General features: G+C 40.3%; 1 protein-coding gene across 7 annotated transcripts in view; it reads right to left on the bottom strand.

Annotated features, from left to right (window-relative positions):
- The window catches only part of Cpq (carboxypeptidase Q), a 435,354-nt gene that overhangs the window by 40,917 nt on the left and 375,453 nt on the right, over window positions 1-18,984 (bottom strand). For 2 of the 7 annotated variants that reach the window (XM_076911247.1, XM_076911248.1), the window contains exon 8: window positions 14,522-14,587. The exons of the other annotated variants lie outside the window; for them this stretch is intronic. In XM_076911247.1, the coding sequence (XP_076767362.1) occupies window positions 14,550-14,587 (38 nt within the window). In that variant the 3' untranslated portion in view covers window positions 14,522-14,549. The remainder of the gene's footprint in view (window positions 1-14,521; window positions 14,588-18,984) is intronic. 7 annotated transcript variants of the gene reach the window in all.

Raw genomic sequence — 18,984 nt, 5'->3', positions numbered from 1 at the left:
GCTTCTGTAAGGCAAAGGACACTGTCAACAAGACAAAACGGCAACCAACAGATTTGGAAAAGATCATTACCAATCCTACATCCGATAGAGGGCTAATATCGAATATATACAAAGAACTCAAGAAATTAGACACCAAACAACAAAATAACCCCATTAAAAATGGGATACAGAGCTAAACAAAGAATTCTCAACTGAGGAAACTCGAATGGCCGAGAAGCACCTTAAGAAATGTTCAACATCCTTAGTCATCAGGGAAATGCAAATCAAAACAACACTGAGATACCACCTCACACCAGTCAGAATAGCTAAGATCAAAAATTCAGGTGATAGTAGATGCTGGCGAGGATGTGAAGAAAGAGGAACACTCCTTCATTGTTGGTGGGGTTGCAAACTAGTACAACCACTCTGGAAGTCAGTCTGGCGGTTCCTCAGAAAATTGGACAAAGCACTACCTGAGGACCCAGCTATATCACTCCTAGGCATATACCCAGAAAATGCTCCAACATATAACAAAGACATATGCTCCACTATGTTCATAGCAGCCTTATTTATAATAGCCAAAAGCTGGAAAGATCCCAGATGCCCTTCAACAGAGGAATGGATACAAAAATGTGGTACATTTACACAATGGAATATTACGCAGCTATTAGAAATAATGAATTTGAGAAATTCTTAGGTAAATGGATGGAACTAGAAAATATCATCTTGAGTGAGGTAACCCAATCACAAAAGAACACACATGGTATTTACTCACTGATAAGCGGAGATTAGCCCAAATTTTGAAACAACAAAGATTCAACTACCAGAGGACATGAAGCTCATGAAGAAGAAAGAACAAGTGAGGATGCCTAGGTCTTTCTTAGAAGGAGTAACTAAATACTCAAGGGAGAAAATATGGAGACAAAGTGTGGGACAGAATCTGAAGGAGAGGTTATATGGAGACCATTCCACCTGGGTATTCAATCCATGTGCAGTCACCAAAAATAGACGCTGATATGGATGTCAGGAAGGGAAAGCTGACAGCAGCCTGATAAGGCTGTCTCATTAGGGGTCCTCCAGAGTCTGACATACCCAGAGGCAGATACTCACAGCTAACCATTAATCTGATCAAAGGATCAATAACACACACCTGGGGTGTGTTAAAATGGAGAAGTTAGAGAGTAAACTGAAGGAGCCTAAAGGGTTGGTGGCATCATGAAGAGAGCAACAATACCAACCAGTCAGAGCTCCCCAGGGTCTAAACCACCAGCCTAGGAGCACATATGGAGAGCCACATGACTCCAGCTGTACATGTAGGGGAGGATGGCCTTGTTGGGCATAGGTGGGAGATGAGGTTAATGGTACCTTGAGGGCAGAGCAGTGAGTGTGTGGGGGTAATCTGAGGGTGGGGAGGGGGAGGGGGATGGGATAAGGGGTTCCTGGGAGGTGGGGGGAATGCGGTAAGGGGATAAAATTTGAAATATAAATATAATATCCAATAAAAGAGGGGGGAAAAAAGCGGTTAGAACCAACATCCTTAATAAAATGTCAGCCCTCTTTTTAAAAAAAACTATGTTGATACTAAAATTTGTTTTGAGAATTGTATATTGCAGAATGATCAGTCTTGGTGTATCTACTCAACAAGCAAGCTGGGCAGACCTGCTCAAACCTCTGAGGTCCGGGAATTCCATCTGGAGGCAGTGAAGACACAGCATCAGAGGATTGTCAACTTGCTCTCCCCCCCACTCCTCTTCTAATATCTCAACGCCCATAGTCAGCTTGAAGAAGCTAATGAAGAGTCAGAGCCCCTATTCCCTGGGCTTGGGGACTAAGGTGGTAAATGTTGGGCTGTCTTTCTAGGGAAAAGTAGTGGTTTTGTCGGAATAGAGAAGATTAGCTAGGGTTTATTGCATAGCCATAACCTATTAGTAGAAATCTGTATAATTAGTATCAAGATGAAGATATAAATTCTTAAATGGCACCAATTTACTTTGATTACAAATTTTAAGGTTTTCATTGGTACGAGCTTCTTATTGATATAAGAGTGAGATGAATATTGTTACCCTCATAGGAATTGTACCAGTATAACACACTTAGGAATACAAGGCTTAGACCCAGTCCTTCTTTAACTTTTTTTAAACTGATTTGAGATGGTCAGCCTGTGAGTTAAGGGACTACAGCAAATTCATGGGTTGGAGTTTATTGTTAGGGTGTTTTCTATGTTTTATTTAGAAATAGCTAAGTGGAATTAACAGGCAACAGTCCAGATTACCTTACATGGGTAGTTGGTTTTCAAAACATCAGAAATCCACAGAATTGACATGACAAACATTTCTGTATTAATGTTCATTTTGATTAGAGACCTGTCTGCTCCGGACAGCTTCCTATATTGAATTCTAAGGAGAAATTGAGCATCTTTGGAGTTACTCCAGTTGTGGTGAGACAGCCACTAGGCAAGAATTGCCACTTTCCTTCTACAGACAAATTACTGTCCAGAAAAGGACACACTTGCAGAATAGTCGACTGATTATATCTGCCTAGACAGAGTAATCAGCCCTTAATAATTCTGCAGCACTAAGGTCTGTCAGATGATCCTGGGCCAGAAGGTGGAAGAACAGATGCTCCAACGTTATGTAGTAGAGGGAGTGTCCAGGTGTTCAGAGGCCTCTATAAATTCGCTAAGTTTTAGAAGCTATGCTTTGTGCTTCCCACAATTATAGTTAACTCAGTCATTCTGGATTTCTGACGGGGTTGAAAACTTATAGCCTCATAGCCAATTCTGGCTATTTACCTGGAGAGAAAAGATTTGAGTGGATGGTCGTCAGCTGACATTCATCCTAAAGCCAAGGAAAAAGCCAGGTTCAGAACTAAGTGTTTTAGTTAGGAGAGACAACAGAGGTTTTGGTTAGTCAACAAAATGTTGGACTGGGTATGAGGACTATCTTGTACCTCACGGGTACAAATTGGCATAACTATGCTCTAATTGTATTTTGAGAGAATAGTTTCATTTTAACAGGAAAGGTGATATGTAGGAGGAGCTAAGGTGGGAGGAGTACTGAGAGGAAGAGAAGGAGTAAGAAGAGGAGGAGAAGAAGGAGAGGAGAAGCTAGGTGATGAAAGAGAGAAAGAGGGGGGAGACAGGGAGGCAGAGGTTCATGTATCTCCACCAGTCAAAGATAGTTGATATATCTAGGTTGGGTAGTGGGTTACACCTCTGATTGAGCAATACCAAACTTATAAAGCCTATGATTAACATTTTTTAAAAAATGTATATGTGCAAAAAGAAAAGGGGGGCATAGGAAAGGGGCTTTCTAAGGGGGGAATGGGGAAAGGGGATGGCATCTGAAGTGTAAATAAAATATCTAATAAAAAAAGTGAAAAAAAAGAAGAGCTAGGCTAATGTTTTTCAATAGAGTGTCATTTACAAGAAACTAAATGGTGAATTAATACACAATGAATAATTATCTCCAAACATATTTCCAAATGAAATGATATGAAAATATAAAAAAAAATAACATCAACATGTTGGCAGCCAAAGTACATGGCTTGAACCTGAAAATGGACCCCCAGAGAGAGTTATTAATTTAACAGGTGGCAAGCCAAGGATGGATAAGATTCTGCACAGAGCCTTACTAACCTAAGACAGAAATACATTGCTTTGGATAATGCATGATGAGTAAGGAAGACATTCTTGTCAGAATGACCTAAGACAGGCTCAGTCTTGTTAATGAAATAAAAAAGGGGAACAGGTGGAGAGCCATTGGGGCTGCTTGGCAAGAATCTGACATGAGCCAAGAACAAGGAATTGGGCTGCTTGGCAGGAATATGACATTGGCCAAGGACAAGGAAGTAGGCTTCAAGCGGGAATCTGACATTAGACTAGAACAAAGAAGTAATTTCAGGCAAGAATCTAAATCTTAGGTTAGAACAAAGAAGTAATCTCAGGCAGGAAACTAAATTTTAGGCTAGAACAAGGAAGTAGGCTGCAGACATGAAAATGACCTTGGGCTAGGACAGGGAAGTAGGCTCAGATACTTTGGTCATCCTGATAAGCCCTGAAAAACAGTGCTCATGGGAGTGTTCACTTAATTGGGCTTAATGCCTTGCTTTTTTGATTATTTGTGTTTATTGTATTGTTTGTTCATTGACTATTTGTATCTATTGTATTGCTAGACCCTCATCCTGAGCTGACCTTAATACATGCATGTGATCAAAATGGTATAAAAGCATAAAGAAGGAGGGGGGATGGGATAAGTGGTTCTAGGGAGGGAAAATGGGGAAAGTGGATGACATATGTATTGTAAATAAATAAAATATCCAGTAAAAATTTATATATCCCCATAGATGGAATGGGCCTGGCTCTTAGGACAGGTCTGAATTTCAGTAATTTAGAAAACTGTAATGTAAAGTCATAACTTTCAGTGTGTTTATATGAGCCTAGGTTAGAGGTCACTAGATAAATACTTTTTCTTGATTTTGGGCTTCAGGAGAAGTCTAGAGATGAAATGTGAGAGGCAAGTGTGATTATCTCCTGTTGGAATAGACAGATTAGGTGACTTCTTCAAGGCCACTCTCTGCTAGGAATGTACCACAAGGGGCTGGCTACATAGCGAACCTGCCACTCTGCAGTTTCCATCTCATAGAACCGAGCTTTGCAGTCTTCTGTAAGTTGGTGATTTAACCAACTACATTATAATTCTGTTGTGAAGTCACACCAGTAAATATTGCCCATAGTCCCATTACTTGCCTTATATCTTACAGCTACTTTTCAGCAGAGTGGATTCATTCTTCCTTTTATCAGAGACCTATTTTTGTTGCTTCCATCTGAAGAAAATTCACCTTTCCTATAATAACTGTTCTTTCTCCATCTACCATCTCTTGTTTCCTTATCTGCTCTCTCCAATTCTTCATTTCTGCCTCCCTCTTACTGTTTCCTTAAAATAGCACTTGCCAAGCTCAGCCTGCTGGTCACTGAAACTAATGGACAAAGGTGTCTTTCTGAGAACCCTTTCTGGATAGAACATCTTTCTTGAAGGACTCTTTTCTGAATGAGCCCCTGCAGGAGATTTCTTCCCCCAAATGTCCCTACTTCCTGGATTCCCTTTTGCAGTCTTCTCTGTGAATTTTTTATATCCTTGGCCTTCCCCCCCTCTGATACCTCATAAATTACTGGGGCTGCATTTTATCAAAGTAATGATGATATGTCTGGACCTAGTCTGAGACCCAGAACATATGAAACTGACTGAAGCAGGGCTTTCCCCTTGCCCCAGACCTGAAGGTTCTTCTCACTTCTTTGAACACACTTTGATTATGTCAGATGGCAGAGGCTGACAACTAATCATTGAAACTTGCCTTTCTCCCTTGACAGTACTAGTTCATCTGTCTCCTGTGCCTGTACTCTGACCCCTCACTGAGGATACTACTATTTCTTGCTGGGTCTTCCCATCTATTCCACCTCAGTTTCACATCCACTGTTACCTTTCTAAACATACAAAGTTTGATCCTTGAATAGTTTGTTTTGAGAAGTCTCTACTACTCCTAACTTTCATGAAAGGGCCACTATATTAGTACACCTACTTCTCAAATTGTAAGATTATGCCTTAAGAAAGCAAACTTAAGTTGGGAATATCAGGTGTGGAGAACCCAGGGAAAGCATCTAACCTTCTGAGCACCATGGATTAACAATGCAGTGTCCTTTAGAACAAAAGGTATTGTATTAGTTGATGGAATGGCTTGCTGAGATCTGTGGTTCACTGATGCTGCCCAGAGGATGAAGAGGGAAGTAGAAAGAGAGGGAAAGGAAGAGGGAGAGGTAGAAAGAGAGGGAGAGGAAGAGGGAGAGGTAGAAAGAGAGGGAGAGGAAAAGGGAGAGGTAGAAAGAGAGGGAGAGGAAGAGGGAGTGGTAAAAAGAGGAGAGGGACAGAAAGAGCGGTAAAAAGAGGGAGAGGGAGAGGGAGAGGGAGAGGGAGAGGGAGAGGGAGAGGGAGAGGGAGAGGGAGAGGGAGAGGGAGAGGGAGAGGGAGAGGGAGAGGGAGAGGGAGAGGGAGAGGGAGAGGGAGAGGGAGAGGGAGAGGGAGAGGGAGAGGGAGAGGGAGAGGGAGAGGGAGAGGGAGAGGGAGAGGGAGAGGGAGAGGGAGAGGGAGAGGGAGAGGGAGAGGGAGAGGGAGGAAAGGGAGAGGGAGACAGAATCTCTGTGAACCATGGGGGAGAAATCAAAACTCAAAGCATGTTCTACTTGATGTATGTCTTGTTTATCCACTGTAAAGTTGAATATCCATGCAAAAGACTCTGTTTCTTCATTGTCATTTTAACCTTGTTTTCCTCTTCTCTTACTTTTCAGAGATGCTCAGCTTCTTACTGTTCCTTATTGTGCCATGCCTTCATAGTCTCTTAACCTTTTCGGTGGATCTTCTGTGAAGTCCCTCCCCCATGTTATGCAGCTGACTTCTAGGTAATTATTACTGGCATAAAGGTTACCTCTTCTTGAAGGTCTTCCCAGACCTCAGCTTGGTCTCACTGTCTTTTAAGTTTCACCAGAGTCCATGTACTGTTACTAAAAAGGCAGTGAGGGCACGCTGATTACCACTTATGTGTCTACATCTCCCAGTAGAATATGAACCAGAGGAGAGTGTTGATTCTCTTGTTGCTGTCATCAGTTCCTGTCACAGAGTCCAGCAAGAATAACCATGTTGGATACTCTTTAATGAATAAACTATTGTAAAGACTGAGAGGTGGGGAAAGGGTGGAGTACTCCAGCAAGGGAGGGTGGCAACCTCTGCTTTTCCAGATGAAAGCTTTTTCTGGAGACCTATACAAACAAATGGCAGCAGAAAGAGAAGACTGTCTTTCTGGAAAACATCTGCTGTGTCAGAGGATATGAGGGGACAATTAAGAATCATGTGTGCTTTGATAGTGAGAGAAAGAGAAAATAATATTGGGATCATAGCCCCCTTCTCTGCTCCTATATAAGACATTTACCAAACTTTAGCTGGTGGCATCTATGTATCCACTGGAACACACACAGCTTACAGTGGCATGACACAGTGTCCTGTTACTCAGTACCTTCTACACTCCTGTGAGGCCACAGGCTTCAACATATGCCTCTGAATGGCCCCACCCTTCTCTGACTGGTGGGCGGTGAGCCATGTTTTGCTTCAAGATGACGTAGAAGTCAGAGAACTAACTAAAAACAGAGTGGCTCATTTTGAACAGGGGACATCAAAAGAGAGCCTGTGTAGCAGCTGGCTATCTTGGCTGAGGCCATAGGAATCTGCGAGACACTTGTAAGCTAGGGACCTCTCTTGTCCTAGGATTCATGTAGAAGTTTTGGAAGATAAGCTGGACCTATCTTTCATTTTTTGAAGCTTATAATCAGTCATTTATGAGAGAGAACAGTTACTACGTGTTTAACTGCTGAGAAAATATCATAAGATATTGGCATCTGTGCTAGGCCCTGATTTCTCTTCCGGGAGAAAAAAATATGAGAGTGATCCAAGTAAGAATCTCCTGAGAGGATAGGAGGAGGCATGGGAGAGGATGCAGACAGAGCAAACAGAGAATGAAGACGAGATGAGCATGGGTAAATAGGCTGGCTCTGCTCATAGACTACTGGAGGTGGAGATAAGACAAGGCTGCCCTGCAGTGTTCCACAGGTAAGATCAATGGCTCATTTACCCAGCTTCAAAAGGCTGCAAACAGCTATTTTTTTATGTTGGAAAAGAAATCCAATAATTTGTATGACTTGCTGCTATGAATCTGATAAAAAGCCTTCCTGAAGACTGTAACAAATGACCGCAGGAGCCCCACATTCATGCTACAATATTATAAAACACTGTGTGCGAATTGGATCATATTTATTCCCTTGGCACACCCAGCCATCTTCACAATTCCTCATTCCTTGGTTGCTTTACCGGGTTCCACTTTATTGAGTTTGGTTTTGCAGCATTAGCTATAAGGTAGACTGGGTATGTGTAGTGATGGAGGTACGACTGCAGCCTTCTAGGAGCTCAAATGGGAGAGGTGTAGGGAATGAGAATGAATACTCATGATATCGCTATCAGTGTCAAAGGAAGCATGGCTAGGACTCGAAACATTAGAGGTGGATGTGGAGCAAGTGGGACCCCCCCCCACAGGTGGAGAGGAGAGAAAGCCATGGGGGTAAGCTGCTTTGGAAAACAGCTTGGCAATTTTTACAAAGTCACAGATATTTTCCAAGAAAAAAGGTAAAGCACATACCCACAAACTACTTGTATCAACATATATACAACTTTGTGAATAGATACCAAAAACTGAAGGAGAGGTATATACCCAATATTGGCAAACTGAACAAACACGTTGTGGTTTGTGGATATTATGCAATATTGTCCAGCAATCAAAAAGAATAGATTTCCAATAAATGCAACAGTATGAGTGAATAACAAAAGGCCACATTGCTGAAGAAACACAACCCTACACTATGTGTCATCTCCCTGATATCAAGTTCAAATTCAGGCAAAAGAAATCCCTGGCTACACCATTCAGGACATTCAGGTCTCTGGGAGAGGCTGGGGTTAACTGAGATGGAGTGAGGAAGAAGCCTAGGGGGTTAGAAATGGATCTCAATTTGGATGTTGTTTGCACAGGCTACATGATTGTCATATATTATCAAACTTGACTTTACTATCACCAATTATATCACAACAAAATAAACTGAAAAGGAGAGTTTCAGAAAAGAACAATGCAACCACAAGGCTTCACAGAAGTGCTTCCTTGACTAGACTTCATGCAGAAGAAAGTTTAAAGAATCTCCCTTCTTTGAAAATGTAATCCAGAAGGATGAAGCAAAAACATGGAAGTGAGAAGTATCTGAAGTGTACTGTAGGGGATAAGCCCACAAAGGTAGGTGTATACACACACTGGTGGGACTGTCAGAGGTGGTAAAAGCACTAATTATATATTACTTAGGATCTGCCCAGAAAGAGAAGGGCAATTGGATGATAAAGGAATTGAAAGGTGCCTCTATATTGAACTTTTTCTATAAAAAACATTGCTACATTCATATCAAATAAAACATCAATTTAAAGTGAGAAAATTGTGTTCAGATTCTTTGTAGTGAATAGATTGTGATTTTACTTGGAGTGATGATGTTTCATAATGACTATGCGGGCTATAAACATATTTATATTTAGTACATAAAAAGGAAAATCTAGAGAATTAAAAAAAGAAAAGAAAAGAAAAGAAAAGAAAAGAAAGAATTTTGATTGTCATTACCAGAAGTTTGTGACTGATAGTTGAGGAGACAGGTGTGTTTGCCTTGATCGGAACATTGCACAGGTGTTTTACATAAAAAAATCACCTAGTGGCTGATTGGTGTGTAAAATTTTTATGTATCAAGATTAAAATATTTTTAAAAACAATATAAAATAAAAACCATTTGTTTGTAACATGGTTAAGTCAGGGAGGAAGTAGTAGGAAGAGAAGAAGCTATTCATAGAGTAAGGTTCTGTGGACCTTGATTTTTTTCACTGAAGAAGAAAAGGGAAACTTGCTGCACCTTTGCCAGGAAAGGAGACAAAGAACTGAGTGAAGATGGAGAAAAAAGTTGCAGAACTGTATTGGACATCACATTACTGGATCTGGATGCAGTGTCAGGAATATGATGGTGACGGGGAGATCAGTGGGGGTCTGGGGAGCACAGAGAGTATGTGGAACATATTTAGAGAGTTTGTCAGGGTTCTGTCTAATAGTCAAGTGATCTATGATTTTATGGCATAGATAAGAATGGAGATGTCATCAAGACTGGGAATTGAAAGGCACAAGGAGTGAGAGCACACAGTCAGTGGTTACTAAGAGCGCAGTGGAATGTATCATGGCTGGGACAGGGATTGAACAGAGTGGGGACAATGGAATTAAGGTGAAGGTCCTGGAAGACAAGAAGAAAATCTGGCAAAGGTCCTGGAAGGTGAGAAGGGAAGCAGGCACAGCATCCTTAAGAAAGTTGGTAAGTGCAAAACAATGCTGTTAATCAAAGGGATGTCAGGGTCAAGATGTCTATGGAGACAGCTCTAGGTAATGACAGGCTAGTGGTAGCAGGATGCATAGCTGTGACATACAACAGGGAGATTTGTAGTCATGAAAGATGATTGCTATGTATCCTTGAATAGTATTGTCTCTCTGTGCCTCAACTTCTTCATAGAGAAATTGTCCAAGTGACTTTACAACCATAAGTACAAATTTTAACATACTAACAGTGACCTGTGATACATATAGAAATTAAATTGACAATAAGAATCAACTTTCAATCAAAACAGTAACGTTTATCTTGGTTCAGTGGTCTCAGTTCATAATTACATGGCCCATTTGGAGTAACTGAATATTTTTCCAATTTATCAGGACCCTATCAGCTCTACAAACAAAGAAAATCCAAAACATGGCCACTTTCACTCCTTCAGCCGTTGCCACGCCCCAGCCCAAGTTCCATCAACCTTCTCTCAAGACCGTTCTCATTCTTCTATGTGAGCCCCTCTTTCTGTCTCTTCTCACATGGCACTGGTTAGGAAGCAGAGTTTAGATCACAAGCAAAGCTGAGATACATAACCCAAGACCTGTTCCTATGACGTAAATCTACCAACTAGGTTCTGTATCCCCAAAGTTTCGAAACACCATAATACAGTCACCAGCAGGGGACCATGTGTTCAAACACACAGGCTTGTAGGGGACTTTCACATTCAAATTATAATACCAAGGTGTCTTTAGTCCTTGGCCCACAGTAGAAACCCAATACAATGCGTGCATTGGTGAGTGATTGAGGGTCAAGACCAACTTTTCCAACTCTGTACAGTCCATCCCTAGAAGAGAAATGGGCAGAAGTCAGGAATTGATTGCTTGGGAATTCTACTTGCTTCCCAGTATGTCAAGGACAGCATGGAGGGTTCTCTCCTTTTGGCACCACCAGTGAGCACAGGGCTTGGGCCTCAGCTCTCCCAATTTTGCAAACATACAGACTCACACATATAAATTAAAGAAATAAACTTGCCATTGTGCACAAATGCAAGCCCTCTGCTCTCTGCCAATGTGTATAACCCAAGCATTTTTTTGTGGCCTTCATTAGCATTCAGGTCAGACATAGGCATAGCCTTGCACAAGGAAGTTAGTATTAATCTCGGAAGTATTCTGTCCTTCTGCTAGTAAGGAGGAAGAGGGGGCACTTCAGCATTCAGTGATGAAGAAGTTGGGGTCACAGAGTTTTGTTTTACGCAACTGCATCCTGGAATCCAAACAGAATCACCAAATGATTGTCAGAACTCATATGATGTCTATGGGATGAAATCACCATATAAGAAAACTATGAATGGTATTTTCAATAAGTAGTTTGGAGGTGAAATATAAATTCAGCTTTGTGATATCAAATCGTGGCTTTCAAGTGGGTTCCTTCTAAAATCTTATTTAAAAGATCCATAAAGCCTTTTTTTTTTTTACCTGTAGTAAGGTACAAAGTCAGCCTCAAGCCCTTTAATAAGCTGCACTAGCAATAAAGAATCAGGCAGCATCTGCTTGTATTATCTGCCTAGTTCCTTAGTTTTATTTGTTTGTTTTTAAAGAGGCAGGATCACAAACATATAGGTTCATACAGGATCACAAACACACAGGATAGCCTGTAACCCACCAGGCTAGCCTTGAAACCACAGGAACCAAGCTATTATCTTTACAGGCTTGTGCAACCACTCCTGGCCTCTGAGTTCCTTAGGTTTCTTGAAAAAGTGCCAAACTGTTATGCCTGTAACCTCTTGAGAACATTACAATTTATATAGCTACGCTACTATTTGTGCTAAAACTGTTTATAGTAGCCCAAAGGTGGAAGCAGTCGAAATGTCTATGAATTGAGGAATAGGCAGAAAAAGGCTCATGCTGTACGACAGGATGTCATTTGGTCTTAAGATGAAATTCTAACACCTGTTACTACACAAGTCAATCTGAAAGTTATTGTTAAGAGAAAAGGACAATGATTTGAGTGATTCTACTTTAGCAAGTGGAAAGAACACTTGCAGAACATTCACTCAGAATATAGAAAAGCATCATGGTAGTTTTCTGGAGCTAGATGAACAAGAAAACGGAAGGTTGGATTTTATTGTTTCATGGGTATAGTGTTCAGCATGTCTGCATGTCACCATGGGAAAATAAAGGATGACTTTACATGGCAGTGATGGGCAACAATATGAATGTACTTAGTGCCACAACTTCATACTTAACATGTCTAAAGTAGTAGACTTCAGATAATGTATATCTGGGTACAACTAGAAAACTCCAAAATTTCAGAATCTGTATGATCCTTGCTAAGGTCATAAACCTGGTGTTGCCGAGACCCTAGACCGGAGTGCAGAGCTCGGCAGGCAGCCCGCTGTGGGTTGCTGCGATTTCTATCTTAACCTATAAGCAATGCTTTTACAATTACACACTGAAAAGCCAGATATACACTTTTGTTTATATTTAGCTCAGTGTGCCCTTTTAGAAAAGGGCTTTTATTAGTGAAATTAAAGGTGTTTTTATATATGGATTCACAGAAGTATATTAGAGACACTGTAACTGCTATACTGTAGCACAGAACCCCATTAAGTCTACAGGCTTTACTTTCAGGAATGGTGACCTTAGCTAAAGCCCTCAAGAGTCAAGAACTCCAAAGAATCCTCAGTTCCTAAAATTTACCTGGTGACTAATAGAACCCCGTGGAACCTTCACACATCTTAACTGAATATCTTGTGCAAAATTCCATTCAGAAACCTCAAAGTATAGATCTGGAACACCTCCAAGTTTACGAAACAGTCACGAAGTCTCTGCAAGTTCATTTCCTACTCAGTGTTTGCTAAGTGGACGATTTACATGTGATGATGCTTGTTTGGGATGTTTGCTCATTGACACCTAGTCATAAAGTTGTCAGCAGAATTGCAATGCTAACCTCAAAACTTCCTCAGATGTGATTAAGATCGAGCTAAGGGTCACACATTACCCGATCATTCAGCTCATGCTCAGCAGTGTACAGGCCAGTGGGAAATTCTAGTGTCAAAGGATATAAGCAATGAAACCATAAATCATTGGCTTTATGATCAGGTTGTGAGTCCTACAAAGTTACATTGAGATAGTGTAGCTCCTCCTCCTCCTCGACTTCAGAAATAAATGAAACAGAGACAATACAATACAAAACAAAGCCTCAGAGTTCTGAAGTTCTCAGTGATCTTCCTAAGAAACTGAAGGAAAAATTGAATATCCCTGTTACTTAGAAGACACTGCGTATTGAGCAACTGTGTTGTGTCAGGCATGTAATAGGTACTGATATCACAAATATCCCTAAGAAACAGATACTGTGTACTTGTTTTCAGAGAAAGCAACTCCATTTACATACTGTGGCCTTTAACATTCCTGGTACAATGCTGGCTGTTTGATTGACACACTTTCCTATGACTGTCTTGGCCAGAAAAGGTATATGAAGAATGATTAGAAATGCTAAAAACCATGCCCTGTTCAGACCTCTGCCAGAGGATAACTTGCCCTCTAATTCCGCTTGGGTGGGATGTCTCTGAGGCATGATCTGCACTGTCTCCTGGATCCTCTCAGTTACCCAGCAGCCCAAGGGAGAGACCTGCTGGCTAGCACACAGGTGAGCATCTCCTCATTCCCTGTTAGTGCTTCCTGGAGTCATCTTTCAGAGAATGACGAGTCATAAGTCCTTACTTTAGGAAATGGTTTTAGGGCGCACACCCAGGAAAATGATGAGATCTCCCATAGTAAATGCATCAGCTGTCAGATTGCAGAGCTAGAATGTGACCTGAGTTTGAGATCATGCGCTTCTATCCTACCTCACTCACTATTTAATTCCTGCCTGTGCAATTTCAGGTAGAATAGAGAAGACCATGAGTGGTACAGCAATCCCTTAGAGTGTTCTAAATGCTTTCTTTGACTATCTTCTCAGGTCCTCGTGCCCCCAGAATTGATACTACCATTCTTCATTATACCAATATGAAGATTATTTTAACAGTGTTAAAAATCCGATTAGTCATTTCAGCAGGTTCAATAACTATCTCCACAGCCTCTAACAACTGAGCTCACGAGTGATACTTTGAAGGGAACTTTGAAGATATTATTAAGGATTTTGGACAAAGAATTATTTTGATTTTAATATAATCACAAGGGTTCTTGTTCCCTGTAACAACCACAGACTATCTAAAAATAACCCAGTGCCAGGCAAGAGAAATCTCTTTGAGTTGTTGTTCATGTAGATCCAACAGATTTCTCAAACAATAAATGAAGTTGCTATTGTCCTTCTTTGCCTCCTAGAACTTGAATGTAAGATCTATTGTTGAAGACACTACACAGTTAGATTCAAGAATTGGAGGAATTGACCTGAAACTGACCTGGAAGCCTCCTCCCTTGGGACTAGCTCTCATTGTATTGGAAAGTGTTTTGCTTGATGCCGAAGGTGAAAAGCAATTAACAATCCTATCCAGCTGCAAAACATCCAAACCAGCAGTGATCACTTGGCAAGTGCCAGTGCTGCAATAGTGGTACTTACATCTTGGGTACAACAAACAGCTGTCTAACTAGACGTAAAGCCCACTCAATAGCACGAAATTCATACCTGGAATGGAAAACATTGAAATTACCCATGACTGGAGGGGCTATGTAACTTAGAGGAGAACACACCATTTCAATTTTCCTAAAGCAGTATCATTTTTAACTACATTCTAAATACTTATCCCAGTGTCCACAGATAAGTGTAGCTCATAGGGTACTCTCATCAAATAATCTCAGTTTTTGCAGCATATGGAATCTATTACAGAGATCCACAACTGGTCAAATTGAAGAGAAAAAAAGTGTCTGTTGGATGCTCAGGTGCTATAATCCAACTCTCACATTTAAAGTTCAGGGAAAACTGCACAAGTGGAAGGGTGGAAAGATTGCAAGAGCCAGAGGACTGGGATGTGTGCTGCTAAATGGTGTCTTCTAGTCATGACAGAGATGCCGCTTCCATGAAATCTTAACAACGTAGTTGCCTAAACAAGACCTATATAATGATACCATCAACTGGCATGTCAAAGGGCACTGGGGAAAGCCCACATCGCTGTATAAAGATCTACAGGAAATCAAAGGCTGCTGAAAAAGGAAGAATCAGTTTTCTTTAGGGGCAAGCTCTCCCATCCCTCCCAATCCCAGGAGTTCAAGCCTAAACACACAGACATATATGCAGCACTAAATAGATGCAGCTGGTCAGTGGTGTGTGTGTGTGTGTGTGTGTGTGTGTGTGTGTGTGTGTGTAAAACAATAATCACAGAAAAAGAGGTCATGGATTTGAGGAGTGAGGGAGCATGGGAGGAGTTAGGAAAGAGAAAAGAGTAGAAATACTCTATTGAATAATGACAGTCTAAAAAGAATGAAAAGTTTAAATTAAAAACAAGGGAGTCATAGACCACATAATATTCTGGCAATAACAAAGCAAATGGCTGGTGGTGGTTTCATAAGGTGTGATATAACTGAAAAACTCTTTTTATGATCATTTTAATGTGATAGTGGAATGTGGTAGCCATGTGTCTATGACAATGAAAATATGAGGTTGTGCTGCTAGTTGCATAAAAATAAAGCATATAACCACGTATAGCACATAATGATTATTGTCCTAGCAAGGCAAATAAAGGCAAGGAGATGACCTTTCCTTGGGGACTCCAAAAGCCACATCCCTTTTTGACTTTTGTCCTCTACAACTGTAAAACAAACAAACAAACAAACAAACAAACAAATTTGTGTTGTTAAAACCAGTGGGCTTGTAGTGTTTCATTACAGCAGCAACAGGAATCTAACACAGTCAAGCAGGCATTGCCAGTTATAAGAACACATGATGTCTGTTCAGCCCTTGCAATGTCTGGGTATGGTACTGGGTGCTCTTTGTGTCCCAGCAGGCTAAGACTCCCAGCAACTCCTTGGAAACTAGTTTTAATCTCCTCATTGTCTAAATGGGGAATCTAGGGCTAAGAGATAAGAAACTCCTGGCAATGAGCTAATACCTGAATTAAAGCCTTTGGTTCCCCCAAACCATGCTCCTTATTAAAACACTGAAATCTGAGTCCTTGAAACTGCCCTGGAAGGGAGGGTAAGTGGAGGACACTTAACTGCAGTGAGGCTCACTCTCAGTAATGTGAGACAGAGCCATGCACAGCGTCCTATTAAAAACAAGGCTCTCTGGTTTTCACCTTCTTGTCTCACCTAACTTCTTCCCTGTTGTCCATGTTTCTTTCAAAAGGAAGATTATCCCAGGCAGAGACAGTTAATGAAGAAAATTTAGTGATTAGATATTTTGATGTTAAAATCTTAGCTTCTGTCTTTAATAGAATTGAGCTCAGACAAAACTCCTGATCTCTTTGAAATCAGAAATGGGTTTGCAACCCCAGAAAGAAACATATCCCTTTCACCTTTTCTCACTTCAAGTGTATTTTTTAGCAAAAGAAAAAGCTCAAGAGATTGCATCATGTTTAAGGGGAATGGGATTTGACTGGTTCAACAGACCATGCATTTCTAACTGTGCTCTACTGGATACTTGCCAGGAGAAGCCAAGTCCAGTTTGCTTGATTATTTGCCCCTCTGTCACACTCCACATAGGAAATGGGGAGGTGTTTTTACCAGTCAAATGAATAAATTATAATAATTAACTAAGGGCTAAATGATCAAGGAAAACAGTAGAAGTGAGGTTAAGAAAGGATTTTCACCTAAGGTCTATGTTTACTTATCATTGATTTACTAATCAGCCACTTTTATAATGATGTCATTAAGAATAATGGTGTGATGTGTGTATGTTTTGTTTTTTTTTTTAATCTGAAACTTTGTAAACCCACCCTTTTCTCCACAATAGGAAGGAGGTTTCACTTTGGCTTTATCAATGCTGATCTATTGGTATTCAAAGCATAGATAGAACTCTCTAAACTCATAAAGACTTAATGCCCCAATCACGACTCAGTTGGAAAGAATGTGTGATCAATTGGTTATGTCTTTTTGGATGAAGAATAAGGGAGATTTACGAGTCCTGCATGTGGTTAAAATTGTCTGCCCAACTTTACCAACTATGTGCATTGTCCACCTTTGTTTTCAGACACTGTCATCATTTGCTGAGCTAGTTCTGTGAACATGCAAGTTCTACCTCTGTCTCTTTAGTAGTTTCTTTAACATTTCAACCATCAGATTATATTCTGTGCTTTCAGAGATACAAAGAAACATTGACTTTAAATTAAGAATATAGTTGAAATGAAGTATAAGTCAATACTGAATTCTCCTAAGATGAGTATTAGGAGAATTAGCCTAGAATCATTAACAGCAATAGTGTTCTTTGTTATATTCCTTAACAAGTGTGGTTGAGTATTATTCTAATCAAATTCTTTTGATGACTTGATGAATAAATACATTTTTAGTTTCTATAAACTAACTTGTGAATTGAATATATACAATTCATGAAAATTCAGATTAATCACATAAGCTTAACTGTAAATTATTTCTAATATTTATTCAAAATCTTAAACTAATTTTCTCACTTCTAGTTTGAAATTTCAATTAATTTAATTGATTAATTAATTCTCAGTTACACAATCACTCACTCAGCAGATTTCCTTTTTCACCAATTTCCTCCTAGTCTTGCAATTACTCTCTAAACTATCTTCTCACTCCATGAAAACGGCTAGAATCAAGAGGCCAACAAGAACATGCTAGTTATCAATGAAAACAGTAATAATACCATCTTTAAAAAATTCTTATATATATATATTTACATGAATGTTTGTGTGTGTGTGTGTGTGTGTGGTGCAGCTTGTGTTCTACCCAAAAACCTGTTAGCAGTGTCCCACATGCAGGACTAAAGGAAGCCTGTTGGTTTTTGATTGGTCAATAAAGTTACCGGTGACCAATGGCTGGGCAGGGAGACAGAGGTGTGACTTTTAGGATTCCTAGGAAGAGAAGGAGGAAGAGAGGATTTCCTCATAACCAGGGCAAAGGAGATGGACCACGCTGGAAAGGTGCAGGAGGATGAGACAGCTGACAGGCTGAGGGAGGTGGCTTATGCAGCTGCTGCATAAATGGAAGAACTATGACCCAAATCTAGATGGTGTTTCTGTGTTTATTACCCATACTTGGCTCCTATTCCATCACCTGACTGCTGTGGTCAGAGCCAAGTGTTCTTTTACACTGTGCCACACCCATCTGTTTTGCATGGTTTCTCTCATCTTTTCTCCTCGTGTAGTTTGACCACATGTATGTTCTCTACAGCTCTTATCATCTTCAGCATCTTCATCAAGTCCTCATTATCTTGATGAATATTTCTTTCCTTATGGCTTCAATGCAGGATGACTTGTTGTGTGCTGCTTGAGTAGAACTCATTCCACAATACTTGAGGTACAATACTCGAGGTCTCTACCATTTGTGGGTTCTCCTAAAGCCACTAGAGATTCATCAGTGACAAAGACCTTCTCCTTTGGAGCTTATGTTTTTTGTTGGATTCTCAGTTCTAGAGTTCATGTCTATGTTTTAATCTCTATAACAACAGTAAGAATGCTTGAGTTTACCATGCCTATAATGACACAGTGAAAGTTTACTGCTGTGAAGCTCACTGCAGAATCAAAAACATGTCTTTTTCCTGATATCGGTACAGAACTACCTGATATCAGAGACTACACAAGTAAATAGTGGAAACATGATGATGCCACAATTTCCCACAATTCCTCTTTATTTTCTAACCCTATGAAATCTACATTACCATGTGGAAATGTATTTCATGACTTCTCTTGGAGAAGTTTATAAAGGAACTGTAAGTAGAAACTGCCTAGAGGTCAGTTTCCTATATAGGGGGATTAAGATACAAATACATAATTCTCAGAGATATGTGTCAGGCACATTTTAAGATATTTTGAATTAGATGGAGGCAGAAAGTTCTGGCCAAGGAAAGAGTGAGTAAAGTCAGGAATATTGTGTTATTTCTGAAACTTCAGCTCTCTTTCTACCAGC

The sequence above is a fragment of the Arvicanthis niloticus genome, chromosome 13, assembly GCF_011762505.2.
Source record: "Arvicanthis niloticus isolate mArvNil1 chromosome 13, mArvNil1.pat.X, whole genome shotgun sequence".
Taxonomy (NCBI): Eukaryota; Metazoa; Chordata; class Mammalia; order Rodentia; family Muridae; genus Arvicanthis; species Arvicanthis niloticus.
Note: the sequence above shows the minus strand (reverse complement) of the source record. Positions and strands in the feature narration are given on the sequence as shown.